This window comes from Bufo gargarizans, chromosome 4 (genome assembly GCF_014858855.1).
Source record: "Bufo gargarizans isolate SCDJY-AF-19 chromosome 4, ASM1485885v1, whole genome shotgun sequence".
Taxonomy (NCBI): Eukaryota; Metazoa; Chordata; class Amphibia; order Anura; family Bufonidae; genus Bufo; species Bufo gargarizans.
The window spans coordinates 277,394,932-277,412,582 of NC_058083.1; the positions used below are offsets into that span (position 1 = coordinate 277,394,932).

The window sequence follows — 17,651 nt, forward strand, 5'->3', positions numbered from 1 at the left end:
TAAATACTACATGCTATCCCGCAAAAATTAAGCCCTCACAGGGCTCCAGACTAAAAAAAATACCTAGTAGCCATTGGCTCCTGAACTGAAAAATTTAGGAGCCAAATTAAATTTTTAGTCGCCAAATCGAAACCGAATGAAAATTTTGGTATTGTGACAACGCTACGCCGATCAGATAGGCGTAGGGTTGTTTCAATGCCAAAATTTTGGTTCGCTTTCGTCACCATAAAAAAGTATTGAAATACTCAATACCACGCAAAAAAGCCACGTGCATTTCGCATTTTATGAAACGTTCGGCCCATAATAGAACAGTCCTATCCTATTTTTTGGGGTGAGAAGGTGACATAAAAATGGCGAATGCTCACCGCATAGGAGATATTTTTTAATAATTTAATAGTTTGGACTTTTCGGACGCAGAGCTATGTAATATGTTTATTTATTGTATATATTTTTTATATGTAAAGTTGCGAAAGGGGGGATTTAAACTTAATATTTTAGAGTACTTTCACACTAGCGTTTTTCTTTTTCGGCATAGAGTTCCGTCACAGGGGCTCTATACCGGAAAATAACTGATCCATCATATCCCCATGCATTCTGAATGGAGAGTAATCCGTCCAGGATGCATCAGGACGTCTTTAGTTCAGTCATTTTGACTGATCAGGCAAAAGATAAAACCGCAGCATGCTACGGTTTTATCTACGGCGAAAAAAACTGAAGACTTGCCTGAATGCCGGCATTTTTCCCCATAGGAACGTATTAGTGCCAGATCCGGCATTCAAAATACTGGAATGCAGGATCCGGCATTTAAAATGCTGGAATGCAGGACCCGTCCTTCCGGTCTGCGCATGCCGGTAAAAATGTGTAAAAAGATACAAGACGGATCCGTCTGTCCGCATGACAAGCGGAGAGATGGATTCATTCTTGCAATGCATTTGTGAGATGGATCCGCATCTGGATGCATCTCATAAATGCTTTCAGTCACATCAAGATCGGCGGATCTGGCAGGCAGTTCCGACGACGGAACTGCTTGCCGGATCACATTACCGCAAGTGTGAAAGTAGCCTTACTGTTTGTTTTATTTTTACTTACTATTAGCCCCCTTAGGGTCTGGAACCCTTGTCCTATTCACCCTTAGGCCCCTTTCACATGGGTGAGATTTCTGCGCGGGTGCAATGCGTGAGGTGAACGCATTGCACCCGCACTGAATCTGGACCCATTCACTTCTATGGGGCTGTGCAGATGAGCGGTGATTTTCACGCATCACTTGTGCGTTGCGTGAAAATCGCAACATGCTCTATGTTGTGCGTTTTCATGCAACACAGGCCCCATAGAAGTTAATGGGGCTGCGTGAAAATCGCATTGTATCCGCAAGCAAGTGCGGATGCAGTGCGATTTTCACGCTTGGTTGCTAAGATGAAAGTCTATTCAATGTGTTATTTTCCCTTATAACATGGTTATAAGGGAAAATAATAGCATTCTTTAATACAGAATGCTAAGTAGAAGGTCAATATAATAAACATTATATACACCCCAGTATAATAAACATTGGTGGCGTAGTGCGCGCGCCCCCCCCCCCCCCCAGTATAATAAACATTGTTGGCGCAGTGGGCAGTGCCAATGAGGGTTAAAAAATAAATAAATAAATAAATAACTCCCCTCCTCCAATTGATCACGTAGATGCCGGTCTCCTGTTCTTTCTTTAGGACCTGTGGTGACATCACTGTGGTCATCACATGGTACATCATATGATCCATCACCATGGTAATGGACCATGTAATTAGCTCAGTGACGTCACCACAGGTCCTGAAGAAAGAACAGGAGACCGGCAGCTATGCGATCAACTGGAGGAGGTGAGTTCATTTTTTTTTATTTTACTCAATGTTTGTTATACTGGAGGGGGGTGCACTCAATGTTTATTATACTGGGGGGCACACTCAATGTTTTATTATACTGGGGGGGGGGGGGGGGGCGGTGCAAACAATGTTTATTATATTGGGGGGGGCGCACTGCGCCACCAATGAAGATAACTGACGTGTTAATACAAATACAGAAGGCGGGTGCCGGAATGAAATAGCCGGCACCCGGCCTCTATGACAGGGGGCTGCGATCAGTGGCAGTTAACCCCTCAGGTGCCACTCCCTGTCATAGAGTTCGGGTGCCGGCTATTTCATTCCTGCACCCGCCTCCTGTATTTGTATTAGCACGTCAGTTATCTTCATTGGTGGCACAGTGACCACAGCCCCCCCCCCCTCTCCTCCTCCCATCTCTCTTCTTATTGGCGGAGGCGGCGGCAGCACAGGGGGGAGGGAGAGACTCCTTCTCCACTGCGCTGCTGAGAAGAACATTGGCGGCGGCGGGGCAGAGAACGATCAGGTCCTGTGCCCCGCCGCCGTATTCAGAGGTGCGGCAGCCGGTCTAGTCGCAAATGGCGACAAGACTAAAAAGTCTTGTCGCCATTTTTAAATTCTAAGTCGCATTGGCGACCATTTTGGTCGCCATCTGGAGCCTTGCCTCATATAACTATGTTGAAGGAAAATAAATATTATGGGTCTTAGATTTTGGTGATCCAAAAAAATAAATGTTTAATAAATAGCGATTTTATCATATAAAAGTGGTAGAACAATATAAATTTGGTATCGCCATAACCGAATCAACCCACAGAATAAAATTATCTTATGAAATGTACCACGTGGAGAACCTCATAAAAAAAAAAAAAAAAAAAAAAACACTGGCAGAATTGCAATATTAGCCCACTTCACCTCACAAAACATTAAATAAAAAGCAATCAAAAAGTCGTATGTACCCAAAAATTGTACCATTACCACTAAAAACTACAGCCCATCCTGCAAAAAATGAGCCCCCACACAGCTCAATCAACAAAAAAATAAAAAGGCTATGGCCCTTCAAATCTATTTAAGCAAATTCCACAGAAAATGCAGATGCTGCTCCTTTTCTTTTGAATTCTGCCTCTTAAATTTTAAGCCTTTTAATGTCCTAAAAAAAAAAAAAAAAAATTTAAAATTATGCCAACATAAAGTAGACATATAGGGAATCTTAAATAAAACTATCTGCCTTTTAATGTGTAGAAATTCAAATTTAGAAAATTAAATTTTATTCAAAATTTTCTGTAAATTTGGGATTTTTTATAATATAAAGGTAAGTTATCAACCCACATTTACTCCTAACATCTAGTACGAGATGTCACGAGAAAACTATCTCAGAATGGCTTGGATAAATAAAAGCATTCTAAAGTTATCACCACATAAAGTGACACATGTCAGATTTGCAAAATTAAGCCTAGTCACGAAGGTGAAAAATGGCTTTAGCCTTGAAGGGGTTAACAAAAACGGTTGCAAAAAAAAAATGCTGTTGTGTCCTGCATTTCATATTTCCCATAGACCTATTAGCTAACACCTAGGGATGGTGTTTTTACATATAAAAAAAAGCCACTAAAAATGCAAAAGTGCAGGAAAATGACAGCAAAAAGCTACATATGAACTAAACACATGTTTTGCATCTTAACTTTTTGTTTTTTCTTTGACAGCTATCTGCTGAATATGAGAATTGCCAGAAACAAATGAAACTATTGATTGCAAAGATGAAGGAAATGCAGTCTTTGGTAAAGAATAATTAGCAATCATTTTAAAGGGGTTTTCCAGTATATTTATTGTTGAAGGATTGAAATATATATATGTGTGTGTGTGTGTGTGTGTGTATATAGAGAGAGGTATATATATAATATATACACAAACGTGCGTGCATGTATCATATATATATATATATATATATATATATATATATATCCAACATCTATCCTTAGTATTCCACGGGGGATCATTGTTGGCCCCTGTGGGGAATATGTGTCCCCTTATAGTATATGTCCCCTTATAATCATTATCCCCTCATCCATAGGCCCCATTGATGGGAAATATGTCGCCTAAAACCAGAGGTATCAGTGTGAATGTGCTCCAAGCATTCACACTGATGCCATCTGGTTAATTGCATCAGAATGACCGGACAAGAGTCTGGTCATCCTGTATGCTTCAAAGAACTCCGATTCAATAGAATGGGAGTCCTTTGTATTAATTCTCTCCAGCGCCGCTGGAGATAATTATGCATAATAGGAAGTGGGGAGAAACCTGCCAGGTGTTACAGGCGGCAGATCAAAGGCTTCTCCCACTTGTCAGCAAGTGCCCTGCTGTGCACGTGCAGGGACGCGCGGGCTGGTGCGGTGATGTCATATCACCGCACCGGCCCACGTGTCTTTGCCCGGGGCGCGCGCACAACACAGCGCGGGCAGCCCTGCACTCAGGGTGGTTGGAGCCTGCAGCCCGGACCCCCCCCTAGAGACGAGCAACCCCCCTGGAGGACGAGCAGAAGTATAATTAACCCCTAACTACCCTATCCCACCAACGAATACCTACCCTATACCTATAGCCCCTACGGACCCCCTACATATATACCCATATTAACCCTCCCTATACCACCAACGATTTAACCCTATACCATCCCTTATCTCTCAACCCTATCCCACCAACGTACCCTAATTAACCCCCATCCCAGCAACTACCTGTACCCCCAACCTACCCCTATTATATACCCCTATCCCTGCTGTCCTACAATTAACCCATATAATCCCACTGCTGTCCACTGCTACTGTGGCATTTAATCCTTCATTGCCCTGTAGGGATAGTTCCAGTCCAGGTTGGGTGGGTTGCTAGTGTGTGTGTGTGTGAGTGTATTATAGATAGTGTGTGGGGTGGAATTTGGGATTGTGTAGTGTAGTTTAGTGCTGTATTTATGGTACTGTATTGTGTGTATTGAGTACTGTAGGTTGATAATAAATATCTTGTATTATTTGTATTATACCTACTGTATCTAGTTTAGTGATTTAGTAACTTGCAGCTAGTTTAGTGATTTAGCGTAAGGGAAGTGAAAGTGTTGTTAATTATAAAGGTATAAATAGGCAGAGTCATCACTAGACCACCCCTCCTATTTATGAATATTCATTATTTGCATAAATATTGGTAATTAATAGTCCCCCTTTACAGTTATATTCCTGCAGGTATGCCATTGATATCTGATCGGTGGGTGTTTGACACCCCTATCAATTAGCAGTTCTACAGTAGCTCCTTGTGTAGTGTATTGAGCTAGTTACTGCAGCGCTGCTATCTTTGAAGTCAAAGCCCGCCAATCAGATATTGATGGCTTATCCTGGGAGTAGTCTATCAAGATAAAAGTACCACAAGATACCTTGAAGTCTCTTTAATTTTCTATTAAATATTTAAAAGAAACATATACCTATGTTGCCCTAATAAGAAGCCACTGATAGATATGATTCCACAAGGCAATTAACTTCTCAGATCTGCCCCGACAATTAGCAGATTTAAGGTCCGTGTGTGTGGATCCGCAAAACACGGACATCGGCGATGTGCGTTCCGCATTTTGCGGATCGCACATCGACGGCACTTAATAGAAAATGCTTATTCTTGTCCGCAATTGGACAAGAATAGGACATGTTCTATATTTTTCGGGATTGGAATTGCGGACTAGTCGTGCGGCCCCATAGAAATGTATGGGTCCGCAATTCCGTTCCACAAAATGCGGAATGGAATTGCCAATGTGTGAATGGAGCCTTAATGTGAGTCTAGCTCTTGAAATCCTCACCAGTCAACTTATACTGCCAATGACCAGTCACAAAATGTGCAGAGGAATTACTATACACATCCGTATTGCATGTCTCCTGTTCAAATGTTTAATGTCAACATGTACTACATGGCTCAAGTCCGCCAGAGACAACACCTTTAAAGGGAATCTGTCACTGGGGCATACCCCTTACATGTCCTCAAAATGGAATCATTGACACTTCATACAAACTTTTAATAGTGCTCTTGAATTATAATTACGGTATATAATAATTATTATATAATTGCTGTTTTTTTTTATTTATTGTAGAACTCCAGCTTGCAAAATGAAAATCAGTGCTTAAAAAAGAATATTTCTGCTCTTATTAAAACTGCAAGGGTTGAAATTACACGTAAAGAAGAAGAGATCAACAGACTGAATCAGAGGTAATACTTTCAAATTTTGTTTTAAATTACAATAAACTACATTATATACTGTACAGTAATATAATTTACCCAAATCATTGCAGTGTTTTTGTTTTCTTTGTGGTGTTCTATACCTGTTATTCTTTGTAGATATTTATAAATCTTGTGGTGGGGTCAGCAATAACAGAGTATCAGATTTCAGTGGTTAAAGTGTAAACAAACACAAGATATTTATTAGTCACATTTGAGCATCCACATGTATATGACATAAATAAAATTAATCTAGTTGCACGTCTGAGTGCTAGAACTATACATCAGGTTACCTCGCTTAGGTACACCAACACAGGCTTTGCACATCCAACAAGTCATGCAGCTTCCAGGCTGTGACCCTGAATGAGGCTCTCAGCCCTGTCTTTATTCCCGCAGTAACTGGCGTGGGAGGGAATGGCAGGTCCCTCTACCAACCTACTCACTATTCCAAAAAACACAATAAAGAAACTTGCCTCAGCAAACTACACGTTGCTGAAAGAACCCAGCTTTTCTGGATTCTTTTTACCTCACCCATCTGAGCATTCCAGATATCCCCTCTAGTGCTTTACCGTACACAGTGTTAAAATACAGTTATGGATGTCACCTCTTATAAATGGGGTTTATTCCTACACAATCTGACAATGCAAACACTGGCAGAATGTGTAAGGATTTAACCTTAGATTGTAAAACCTGCTTCTCCATAGGAGTAACGGAGGAATACAGTTGTTCCAGAATTGTTAATTAAACAATAAAGCAACTCTAGTCATACCTAGAGTGGCCCTCTTTAAAGGGTTTATCTCGTTATAGTAATCATCTAACCATGGCATAAGTGATATATCTCAGATCGCAGGTAGTTACTTGTGGGGCCCCAGGATCCTGAGAAAAAGGGGTCTATAACTCTAGTCTGAGTGGAGCGGTAGTACACCAATGTGCTATGAAGACCTGTCAGCGCAGATGGCACAGGCAGGAGAGCTCCTACCTGTCCTTTGCTTGCTGCAGGAGCAATATCTGTACACCGCAGATATGGCTACAGTGTACGTATCCTGTATGTGCTGCAATAAAAAGCATTATAGAAAGACCCCAACTTCAGGTGGCTGTTTTGCTTTAGAAACAAATTAATAAATAAAAGGTTACAAAAACTGTTAAACCAGTGTTGAAAAAGTGTAAAGGTTTAGATAAGGCTACTTTCACACTAGCGCTTGATCGGATCCGTTCTGAACGGATCCGATCATATTAATGCAGACGGAGGCTCCGTTCAGTACGGATCCGTCTGCATTAATAACTTAGAAAATTTTCTAAGTGCGCAAGATGCCTGAGCGGATCCGTTCAGACTTTCAATGTAAAGTCAATGGGGGACGGATCCGCTTGAAGATTGAGCCATATGGTGACCTCTTCAAGCGGATCCGTTCCCATTGACTTACATTGTAAGGCTACTTTCACACTAGCGTTCGTCGGTCCGCTCGTGAGTTCCGTTTGAAGGAGCTCACGAGCGGACCCGAACGCAGCCGTCCAGCCCTGATGCAGTCTGAATGGAGCGGATCCGCTCAGACTGCATCAGTCTGGCGGCGTTCAGCCTCCGCTCCGCTCGCCTCCGCACGGACAGGCGGACAGCTGAACGCTGCTTGCAGCGTTCGGGTGTCCGCCTGGCCGTGCGGATCCGTACGGATCCGTCCAGACTTACAATGTAAGTCAATGGGGACGGATCCGTTTGAAGATGCCACAATATGGCTCAATCTTCAGGCGGATCCGTCCCCCATTGACTTTACATTGAAAGTCTGGACGGATCCGTACGAGGCTATTTTCACACTTAGGCTGTTTTATGCTAAAATAATGCAGACGGATCCGTACTGAACGGAGCCTCCGTCTGCATTATTATGATCGGATCCGTTCAGAACGGATCCGATCGAACGCTAGTGTGAAAGTAGCCTAAGTCTGAACGGATCCGCTCGCCTCCGCACGGCCAGGCTGTCCGCCTGTCCGTGCGGAGGCGAGCGGAGCGGAGGCTGAACGCCGCCAGACTGATGCAGTCTGAGCGGATCCGCTCCATTCAGACTGCATCAGGGCTGGACGGAGGCGTTCGGGTCCGCTCGTGAGGGCTGGACGGAGGCGTTCGGGTCCGCTCGTGAGCTCCTTCAAACGGAGCTCACGAGCGGACCGACGAACGCTAGTGTGAAACTAGCCTAAGCTTGTATTTATTTTAGTCTTAATTTATAAAGGCATTTTTAATAGTATGCTTCTCTTTAATAGGCCGAGTGGTCCAGGCAGGAACCACAGTTTCAAACTCAATCCACTACCTTTGCGTACAGTGAAAACAAAATCTAATAATGATGACCACTCAAACAACATAAGATACACAGAAACGTTGCCAAAAAAAGCCATCACTTCGCAATCTAAAGACCTCACAAGTCGCAATTCTAAAAATCATTCTGAGAAGACGACTTGTATGGAAAGTAGCCAAACAAGTACACCAAAAAATCCTATTGCTAAAGAGTCCAAGGAGAGCCCAGTATACCATTCACAGGAAAGAAGCTTGGAATCTCCAAGGTTGGAAGTAAATGATAAGAATAGCAAAGAAGTGGACTTGGATAGCCAGACTATGGACACTGAGAGAAGTCAGACAAAGGAAAGACCCAGATGTAGCTTTTCCAATTCAGTAAATGAAAGGTCTGATCTCAAAGAAAAGACCCACATGTCATCACCAAAATGTGGGGAAAATGAATCCTCTCAGGAGAATAGAAATTTAAAGACAGAGGTTGGCTGTGGGGCAGAAAACCACAAATACCATTCAAGCTCCACTAAAGAAAAGACTCAGGTGAAAGATCTGGAATACTCTAAAGAAAAGCAAGTAAAAAAGCATGAAAGATCACCACACAGAAGGGAGTCTAGAGCACATGAAAAAGAAAAAAATACAGAATCTAGACACAGAACTGACAAAAATGAGGAACCTCGAAGGTCAAAAAGAACACCTTTTTCAAAGGATAATAGTGCCCAAAAGATTTCAGAGCTGAGCGAGGGCAAAAGAAGCAGCGATGTTTCAAGAAAGGATAATAGTGCCCAAAAGATTTCAGAGCTAAGCGATGGCAAAAGAAGCAGTGATGCTTCAAGAAAGGATAATAGTGCCCAAAATATTTCAGAGCTGAACGAGGGCAAAAGAAGAAGTGATGCTTCAAGAAAGGATAATAGTGCTCAAAAGATTTCAGAGCTGAATGAGGGCAAAAGAAGCAGTGATGCTTCAAGAAAGGATAATAGTGCTCAAAAGATTTCAGAACTGAGCGAGGGCAAAAGAAGCAGTGATGCTTCAAGAAAGGATAATAGTGCCCAAAAGATTTCAGAGCTGAGCGATGGCAAAAGAAGCAGTGATGCTTCAATAAAGGATAATAGTGCCCAAAAGATTTCAGAGCTGAGCGATGGCAAAAGAAGCAGTGATGCTTCAAGAAAGGATAATAGTGCCCAAAAGATTTCAGAGCTGAACGAGGGCAAAAGAAGCAGTGATGCTTCAAGAAAGGATAATAGTGCCCAAAAGATTTCAGAGCTGAGCGATGGTAAAAGAAGCAGTGATGCTTCAAGAAAGGATAATAGTGCCCAAAAGATTTCAGAGCTGAGCGATGGTAAAAGAAGCAGTGATGCTTCAAGAAAGGATAATAGTGCCCAAAAGATTTCAGAGCTGAGCGAGGGCAAAAAAAGCAGTGATGCTTCAAGAAAGGATAATAGTGCCCAAAAGATTTCAGAGCTGAGCGAGGGCAAAAAAAGCAGTGATGCTTCAAGAAAGGATAATAGTGCCCAAAAGATTTCAGAGCTGAGCGATGGCAAAAGAAGCAGTGATGCTTCAAAAAAGGATAATAGTGCCCAAAATATTTCAGAGCTGAGCTATGGCAAAAGAAGCAGTGATGCTTCAAGAAAGGATAAGCGTTCTTCAGAGTACGAGTCCAAACATGAAAACAAAGACTCAAAACCAAGTAAGTCTGAAAATTCAACAAGAAATATACCCAATAGTGAAAATAAAACTGAAAGATCTGATCGTGATAGAAGAGATGAAAAGAAAAGATCTAGAGATGAACAAGCTAGAAGTAGAAATGATCGAAAGGATAAAGGGCACCGAACGAAAGATAAAGACATGCATCTGTCTCCAAGCAAAGATAAAGGCTTGCATTCTAAAATAAGTGACAAGGACAAAAGTAGAGAAAAAGCTAAAGAGGACAGCATTCAGAAAGACTTGAAACTGTCATTTATGGAAACCCTTAATTTAACACTTTCTCCTGCTAAAAAAAACTCTGACACACAGCAAGTTGTCTCCGGTGCATCCAGTATGGAATGTGAGATGGAGGGGAAAGTAGCTGAAGGCTCTTCCCAGCTATGTGTGATTGAAGACAGTGCCGACTCTCTACATCCTGAAAAGACAGATTTGAAACCCAGTGAACATGTTTCAATGGATAACAACACAACCAAAGAAGACACCAGTCTAGTGTCTCAATTTGGACCTGTTGTAGACCAGATAATGTGTTTAAATGAGCAGCAACCAAGTTCCACTGTTGAGGAGAACAGCGAGTTAATGGCAGAATTAACACTAGACGATAGACAGGTTGGGTCTACTGTTCTAGATACAGTGAGCGCTGAAGTGAAGGACACACACTGTCTTGTAGATGATTCAGAAATTTTTGATCTTGATTCATTCATAGAAATTGACAGATGCAGTGGTAGTCCTTCTTCTGACACTCCTAATGTGTCTGTGCTTGCTGAACAGAGTGAAGACGACGACAGTGTCTTGGATCAAAGTGAAGGTGCAGACAACAAAGCCATTAAACTGAAATCAAATCTAGCTGAAACCCCAAAAGGTATATGTGAAACGCCACGTAATGACTTTATAAATGTAATCTCAAAAGGACGTGAGAATAAGCCATGTTTCCATGATGAAGGCTCTATCGACTTAAACGCTCTAAGATATATTCCAAAAGTCCTCAGCCCGCTGAAAAGCCCAGTCCGGCCTAAAGCTCAGCATACACTTGAGCGCACAGCTAAGGCTTCTGTAGTGAGCGTTTTATATAAAGGTATTTTTGCTTTTTTTTTTTTTTTTTTTACTTGACTCTAAACTATATACTTTGATTTGTTTGCTAAGGCGGTGTCGACTGAGGGCTCATGCACACAGCCGTATTTTTTTTTTTTTTTTTTCGGAACCAGCTGGCCCTTCATAGAATTGTACTAATGCGGACAATAATAGTACGTGTACTATTTTTTTGCAGAAAGGAAATGCGGAAATACAATGCACATGGAGTAACTTCCTTTTTTTTCCTTTAAAGTGAATGCGGTCCGTAAAAAAAAAAAAAAAACAGCGGACTAGGAAAGAAAATACGTTTGTGTGCATGAGGCCTGATTGTAAGGGTTCCCACTACTATGTAGTCGCACATACTTTCCCAGAGTTTAGTTGGAGCACAGTTCACCAAATTTATTATGACTTGGGCACATTTTTAGTCAGTGTGTGTGTGTGGCAGAAAGTCAAATGTATGCCAGCTGTGAGCTGATGTCTATTTGAGCTATAGTTTATGCCAGTTCTGGCGTAAGTTATGATTTTTGCCAGGTAGCTGGAGGCCAAGCCTTTCCAGCTAATGCCACTTTCCCAAAACTTTTTAAAAATAGCAGGAAGTGTTAAGTCACGCCACACAGCATTTGTGCTTAATCTGTAATTGTTTAGACTTTTTATGCCATAAAAGGTGCATAAAACCGATTATGAATTTGCCCCATAATTTCCCATTCAGACAGGTTTTTCTCGCTCGTATCATTGGAGGACACAGAAGACCATGGGTATAGCTGCTGCCACTAGGGGGTGACACTAAGCAAAGGAGTGTTAGCTCCTCCTCTCAGCTATACACCTCCTGCAGACACTGAGTTAATTGGTTTAGCTTAGTGTCAGTAGGAGGCAGACATGTTTTTCTGCAGGTCTTCCAAAGATTTTTATATAAAAAAATAATAAATAAATATATATATATTTCCCCAGTCGTCTCCATGACAGCACAAACTGAGATTGCCTTCCTCTGATAGGACAGGAAAAAGCACACAGAGAGGTTAAAAACCCCACCCCCACCCCTCATCGCCAGTGTTTTTTTCCTGTCCTGTCAAGGAAGGAATGCCAGAGAGGTGCTGGGAGCCCTTCTGGGTTCCCTAGTTTTTTTTATTTCAGAGGAGAGTTTGCGAGCTCCAGGCTCTGTCCATACAGGAACTCTTCCTCAAGGTGCTAGACGACAAGCTTGTTTTCAAATTAGACCCCTGTTTTCTCCCCAAAGTGGTCTCCTCCTTTCATAAGTCGCAAGATATAGTTATCCCGTCCTTTTTTTTCCTAACCCTAAAGATGAGCAGGAATCTAGATTCCACAATTTAGATGTTAGGCGTTCAGTTCTTCATTATTTACACGCCACAGAGGAGTGGCGTATCGACAAAAATGTATTTATCCAGTTTGCAGGTCCAAATAGGGGTAAGAAAGCAGCTAAGAGCTCTATTTCCCGCTGGATTAGATGCACCATCTCCGAGGCCTATAAAGCCTCTGGTAAGGAGGCTCCTCCATCTCTTAGAGCCCTCTCGGTTAGATCTGTCTCCACTTCTTGGGCTGAAAGAGCCTCTGCTTCGTTAGAACAGATCTGCAGGGCAGCTACCTGGAAGAGGGCCCACACCTTCACCAAGCATTATAGGGTGGATGTGTTTGCTGACGAGGACTTGGCCTTTGGACGTAAAGTCCTAGGTGCTGTAGTCCCCCCTAAGTTACTTTGTTAGTTCTCAGTTTGTGCTGTCATGGAGACGACTGGGGAAATGAGTATTACACTCACCGGTAATCCGGTTTCCTGGAAGTCTCTATGACAGCACAACTTTGTCCCACCCTTGTTTTCTTTGTCAAGAGGCTATTTGGCTAGTTTTACGTTCTACCCCTTGTCCTAGTTCTGTTATAATACACTGGCGATGAGGGGTGGGGGTGGGGTTTTTAACCTCTCTGTGTGCTTTTTCCTGTCCTATCAGAGGAAGGCAATCTCAGTTTGTGCTGTCATGGAGACTTCCAGGAAACCGGATTACCGGTGAGTGTAATACATACATATATATATATATATATATATATATATATATATATATATATATATATATATATATATATATATATATATATATATATACTACAGGCGGCCTCCAACCACCTGTTTTTACCCACAGAGGGGGGAGACCAATGGGTCCTCAAGCTCGCTGCTCGTTTCCCACCTCTGGAATAGTCGCCTTGCTGCTACTTCCAGAAGTCCTTCCCCCCTGTTACTAGTGTAGCTGCCCACCCCAAGGGGCAGCACACTGAAGACAGTGACACTGCTGGAATCAGGGTGGGCAGAAACCATCTAGGTAAGTATTACTGTTGCTACGTCCATATTGTATCCTTTATTTTCTTCCGGCACTGGTTCGGGGCCCAAATATGTCGACCTTTGTGCTCTCAGGGGGGTCACCCAGCAACACTTGTGTCCTCAAGACCCCCCATCCCCATGGGCCTCCACCGTTCAGGTCGGTCATGGTATTAATCCTCGACAACGTGTATTGCGCACAGTATTACACAAAATATTGTGATTACGATGCACTGACTGTATTCTTTGTCCTCCGCTCTTCCTTATCTAGGTGAGGGTGTTATGCTGGCAATCTGTAGTGGCTACTACAGCTTGTTCTCCTCTGCAGGGGAAGTTTTCACACTAGGGCTAGAGATTGTGGTCACTGCAGTGGGGCAGCCCCCGGTTACCATTACTCTTGTGGCTTCCCTTGTATGGCCTCCTCCTCAGGCAGAGGATTGCATTACCACTAGATTCTGTAGAGCACCAGTCTCAGATGGGAATGGGCTTTAGCCCTGGCCTCTTACTGGTTTACACTACCGATAATTGGCTGTTGCTCTGACAACTGTTGTCCTTCTGTCTTTGCAATTGCCTAATGCTATAGCTGATCATCGCCTATCTTTGGGTGCACTCTACTGGGTAGCTTAGTCCCTGCGGCACTTGTCTACCACTAGATTGCCATTATAAACGGGACTTGGGTGCTAATAGTTGATGCCGTGATGCCATCGGTGCTACCTCTCTTCAGATATGAGTGATGTCTACTCCACCTCAAGCAGATGGTGGTCATTCCTTTCACTGCTCATTCCTGGGGTGGAGTAAGAGTCTCCCCACGCCGAGCAGAGCGGGTGTCTGTCACACCTTGCCACCGCTGGTAGGCGTTTCGTTAACGGAACACCCCTTTTCTTTTCTGGTCCCTCCTCAAGCTGGATAGCTGACCACTTATCCCCTTCTCTCTAGCTGACCAGTAGCCATGGGTTGTACGGCTCTGGAATCGCATTTCTTTTTTCTTTTTTTTCACGTGACCAGGGTTCCTCGGCTACGGTGAGGGCGTTGGATGTCTTATTCGCACTCCACCTGGCAATAGTATTTCTCTCATCTTGGTCCTACTCATCTGTCCTTCCAGGCAGGGTTGCCAATTGTCAATATATGGTCACTGGCGGGGCTTTCCATCACCAGCTAAATCGGCTTTACTTCTACCTTTCTCCGAGGTATTGGTTCTTTGACCTGCAGTTGGGCATGCCTGTATCAGGCTTTTTTTTTTTTTTTTCTCTGTGGTTTCTCAAGCAGCTTCTCTTGCTAGAAGTTTTACCACAAGCCTCTACAACTCTAGGGGCATTGGTCTACCAATTTACCGCTTCCTAGAGGGCGTTCTCTTCACCAGAGGAGGATCCTGTGGACCTCGATTTTTGGTTCTGCTTCCACAGTTACGGCCAGGAGCCGGCTTCGTCCAAAAGACCTGTGGGTTGTTTGGCGTTTCAGTGAGGAACAGGTCATCCCTCTAGGACGTAGTCTTCTCCTTTTTATTTCTGGGAAGGCGGCATTCCGAGTGGCGAGATCATCCACCCGGCGTTTTTCGTAGTTGATGGTGCCTTCTTGTACGTACATTTTTCTTTTGTCATAAACATAAGGCAGTGCTCCGCCCAGTATTTTTTGGGAGAAGGTAGTCTCCACCTTCCACGTCATCACAGACATGGGTGTCTATTCTTTCTCCCTCGCATTATAGAGAGCGAGCTCTCAATCAGCCATGTGATTTGGCCTCTCCATGACTAGTGCTTTTTGCCGTATTGACTGTTACTTGGTTATTCCTGGAGGTCCTTGTCAAAGCTTGGCAGCCCCCAAAGGGATGTTATCCAGGTATATCTGTTTGTCAGTTGCTCGGGCATTCCGCTACTGGGGCAATACACCGCCCAGCAGAGTTATGGCCCACCCGACCAGTGGTCGGCGCCTCTTGGGTTAATCTCCTCCATGCAGAAGCTTTCCAGTTGTAGAAGGCAGTGTCTTGGTCTTCCGGGCACACGTTCACCAAGTTTTACTGGGTGCCTTCCTAGGCATCGGCGAATGCTGCTCCGGGCAGCCAGGTCTTGCAGGCAGCAGTGGATTACGCATCCTCGAGGGTGTTTTCTCCATGGGCGTGTGATTTGTTTCCCTCCCCGTGGACTGCTTTAGGATGTCCCACAGTCCTGTGTCCCCCCAATGATACAAGCGAGAGAACGAGATTTTTGTGAACTCTCCTGTAAAATCTTTCTCGCTTAGTTCATTGGGAGGGGACAGCTCCCACCCAGTGATTTCTGTTTGCCGAAACGATGGCGGTTGATGGGCCAGTATGGTCCTCAGTTCTAGTTCGGTCCGACTGGCATTGGTTAGGTTTTGGTTGTTTACCATATGGTTTTTCTCCTACTCCTATTGCTTGGGCACAAACTGATATGCTCTCTCCAGGCTGGAGAGGGTATAGCCGGCAGGGGAGGGAGCAGTTATCACTTTTCAGCCTAGTGTCGCAAGCAGTCATACCCACGGTCCTGTGTCCCCCAAGTAACTAAGCAAGAAAGAGATTTTACAGGTGAATTCACAAAAATCTTGTTATGGAGCTTAAGGTCCTCCTCTCCATGATTCTGCTTGCCACATTGTCATTCTCCTTGAGGAACATTCTTGTGAGACAAACCCTTTAGCCGTAAGTCTAAAGGGGGCTTTTTTTTTTTTTTTTTATCCCGGAGGACACTCTTTTCCTACCAGGTTACTAACCAATTTATTTGTAGTTTTTTGGGGGTTATTTCCACTGCCTTGCATTGTCTCTTCTCGCCCTCGATATTCTTTTCTTGTGGGCCATGGTCATGCCTGACATCCAGGTTCTGTAGCCCTGATTTGTTTAATAGTTCTGCTGGAGAGTTCTTCTCCTATGACAGCCTGGTATGGAGTTGGGGATTGCCTTCTGGCACTCCTACGTCTACTGCGGGGGCAAGACTTGTCACGTCCGCAGTTCTTTGGCCCTTGGTATCCAGACACCATTTCTAGTTTGTTTTCTTCTCATGCTATGTTGTGACTGTTGATCACTCTAGGGTGTTATCCTGGGGTGTTGGTTCTTGGGTATCACTTTCCTTAGAAGTCTTCTGGGCCCAGGCTATGTTTTCTCTCTCCGGTATATTCCACAGTCGCTCCGTTTGTTCTGGCGACTGACTTGTTTTCATTCTAGTCCATCTGCGGATATTCTGTATGCTCTCCACTTTTTCCAAAGTCTCCCAAGCCACGTCTTATGTCCCCGGGGCTGTTCTTCTGCCCATCTGGGGCATCTGTGTATTCAAACGCTCTCTGGCAGGCCTTCCTGGGAATGGCCCTTACTGTCCCTTTTCAGGGTTCCGGGTGTGTCCTTCCCCCAGAATTCTGTGCGGGGCCTTATGACCAGCCTTGGATTTGTTCTGGTCTTGTTTCCTCCCCATGGTACTGCTCTTTAATGTCCCATGGTCTTCTGTGTCCCCCAATGATACGAGAAAGTAGGAATTTTGTCTTACCTGTAAAATCCTTTTCACGCTGAGTTCATTGGTGGACACAGCTCCCACCCCTTTAAGTACATTGCTGGCTCTCCTTGATCGTTCCCTCCGGTTCTTGTTTCGGACCCATCTCTGGCTTTCTTACTTTTTATTTTCTGTTGGCTTCTCTTGGCTGCTCCTACTGCTTTTGTACAAACTGATTAGCTCAGTGTCTACAGGAGATGTATAGCTGAGAGGAGGAGTTAACACTTTTTTGCTTAGTGTCGCCTCCTAGTGGCAGCAGCTATACCAATGGTCTTCTGTGTTCCCCAATGAACTCGGTGAGAAAAGGATTTTACAGGTAAGACAAAAATCCAATTTTTATAACCAAAAACACACCCTGCCCCATATTTTATTTTGTTTATATTTTCAAAGCAATGCTGACAATATTTCAATATTCATTCCTATGGGTAAATAAATATTTATAGGGGTTTTCTGGGATGCAGCTGCCCAGCTAAATTAGTCATATCTCTCAAAGTTATGTGTATCAGCCGCCTTGAACCTTGTCACGTGACAGTCCTCTTATTAGTATCCTACAGTCGCCGACTTCGCATCCCTTACCAGATTTTCGGTTTTGTCTATTGACGGGATGTCACTTCTAGGGATGAGCGAATTGACTTCGGATGAAACATCCGAAGTCGATTCACATAACACTTTTGTTCTAAGACTGTACAGAGCCGGAGCTCTGTACAGTATTAGAATGTATTGGC

At 43.6% G+C, this 17,651-nt stretch overlaps 1 protein-coding gene across 3 annotated transcripts in view; it reads left to right on the plus strand.

Annotated features, from left to right (window-relative positions):
- Window positions 1–17,651, plus strand: part of CASP8AP2 (caspase 8 associated protein 2) — an 80,379-nt gene that overhangs the window by 45,035 nt on the left and 17,693 nt on the right. For 2 of the 3 annotated variants that reach the window (XR_006388639.1, XM_044289489.1), the window contains exons 5-7: window positions 3,545–3,619; window positions 5,956–6,071; window positions 8,328–11,125. Coding sequence is in view for 2 of the 3 variants with exons in the window: in XM_044289489.1 (XP_044145424.1) it covers window positions 3,545–3,619; window positions 5,956–6,071; window positions 8,328–11,125 (2,989 nt within the window). In the remaining variant the exon portion in view is untranslated. The remainder of the gene's footprint in view (window positions 1–3,544; window positions 3,620–5,955; window positions 6,072–8,327; window positions 11,126–17,651) is intronic. The other variant, XM_044289490.1, reaches the window with a different exon arrangement.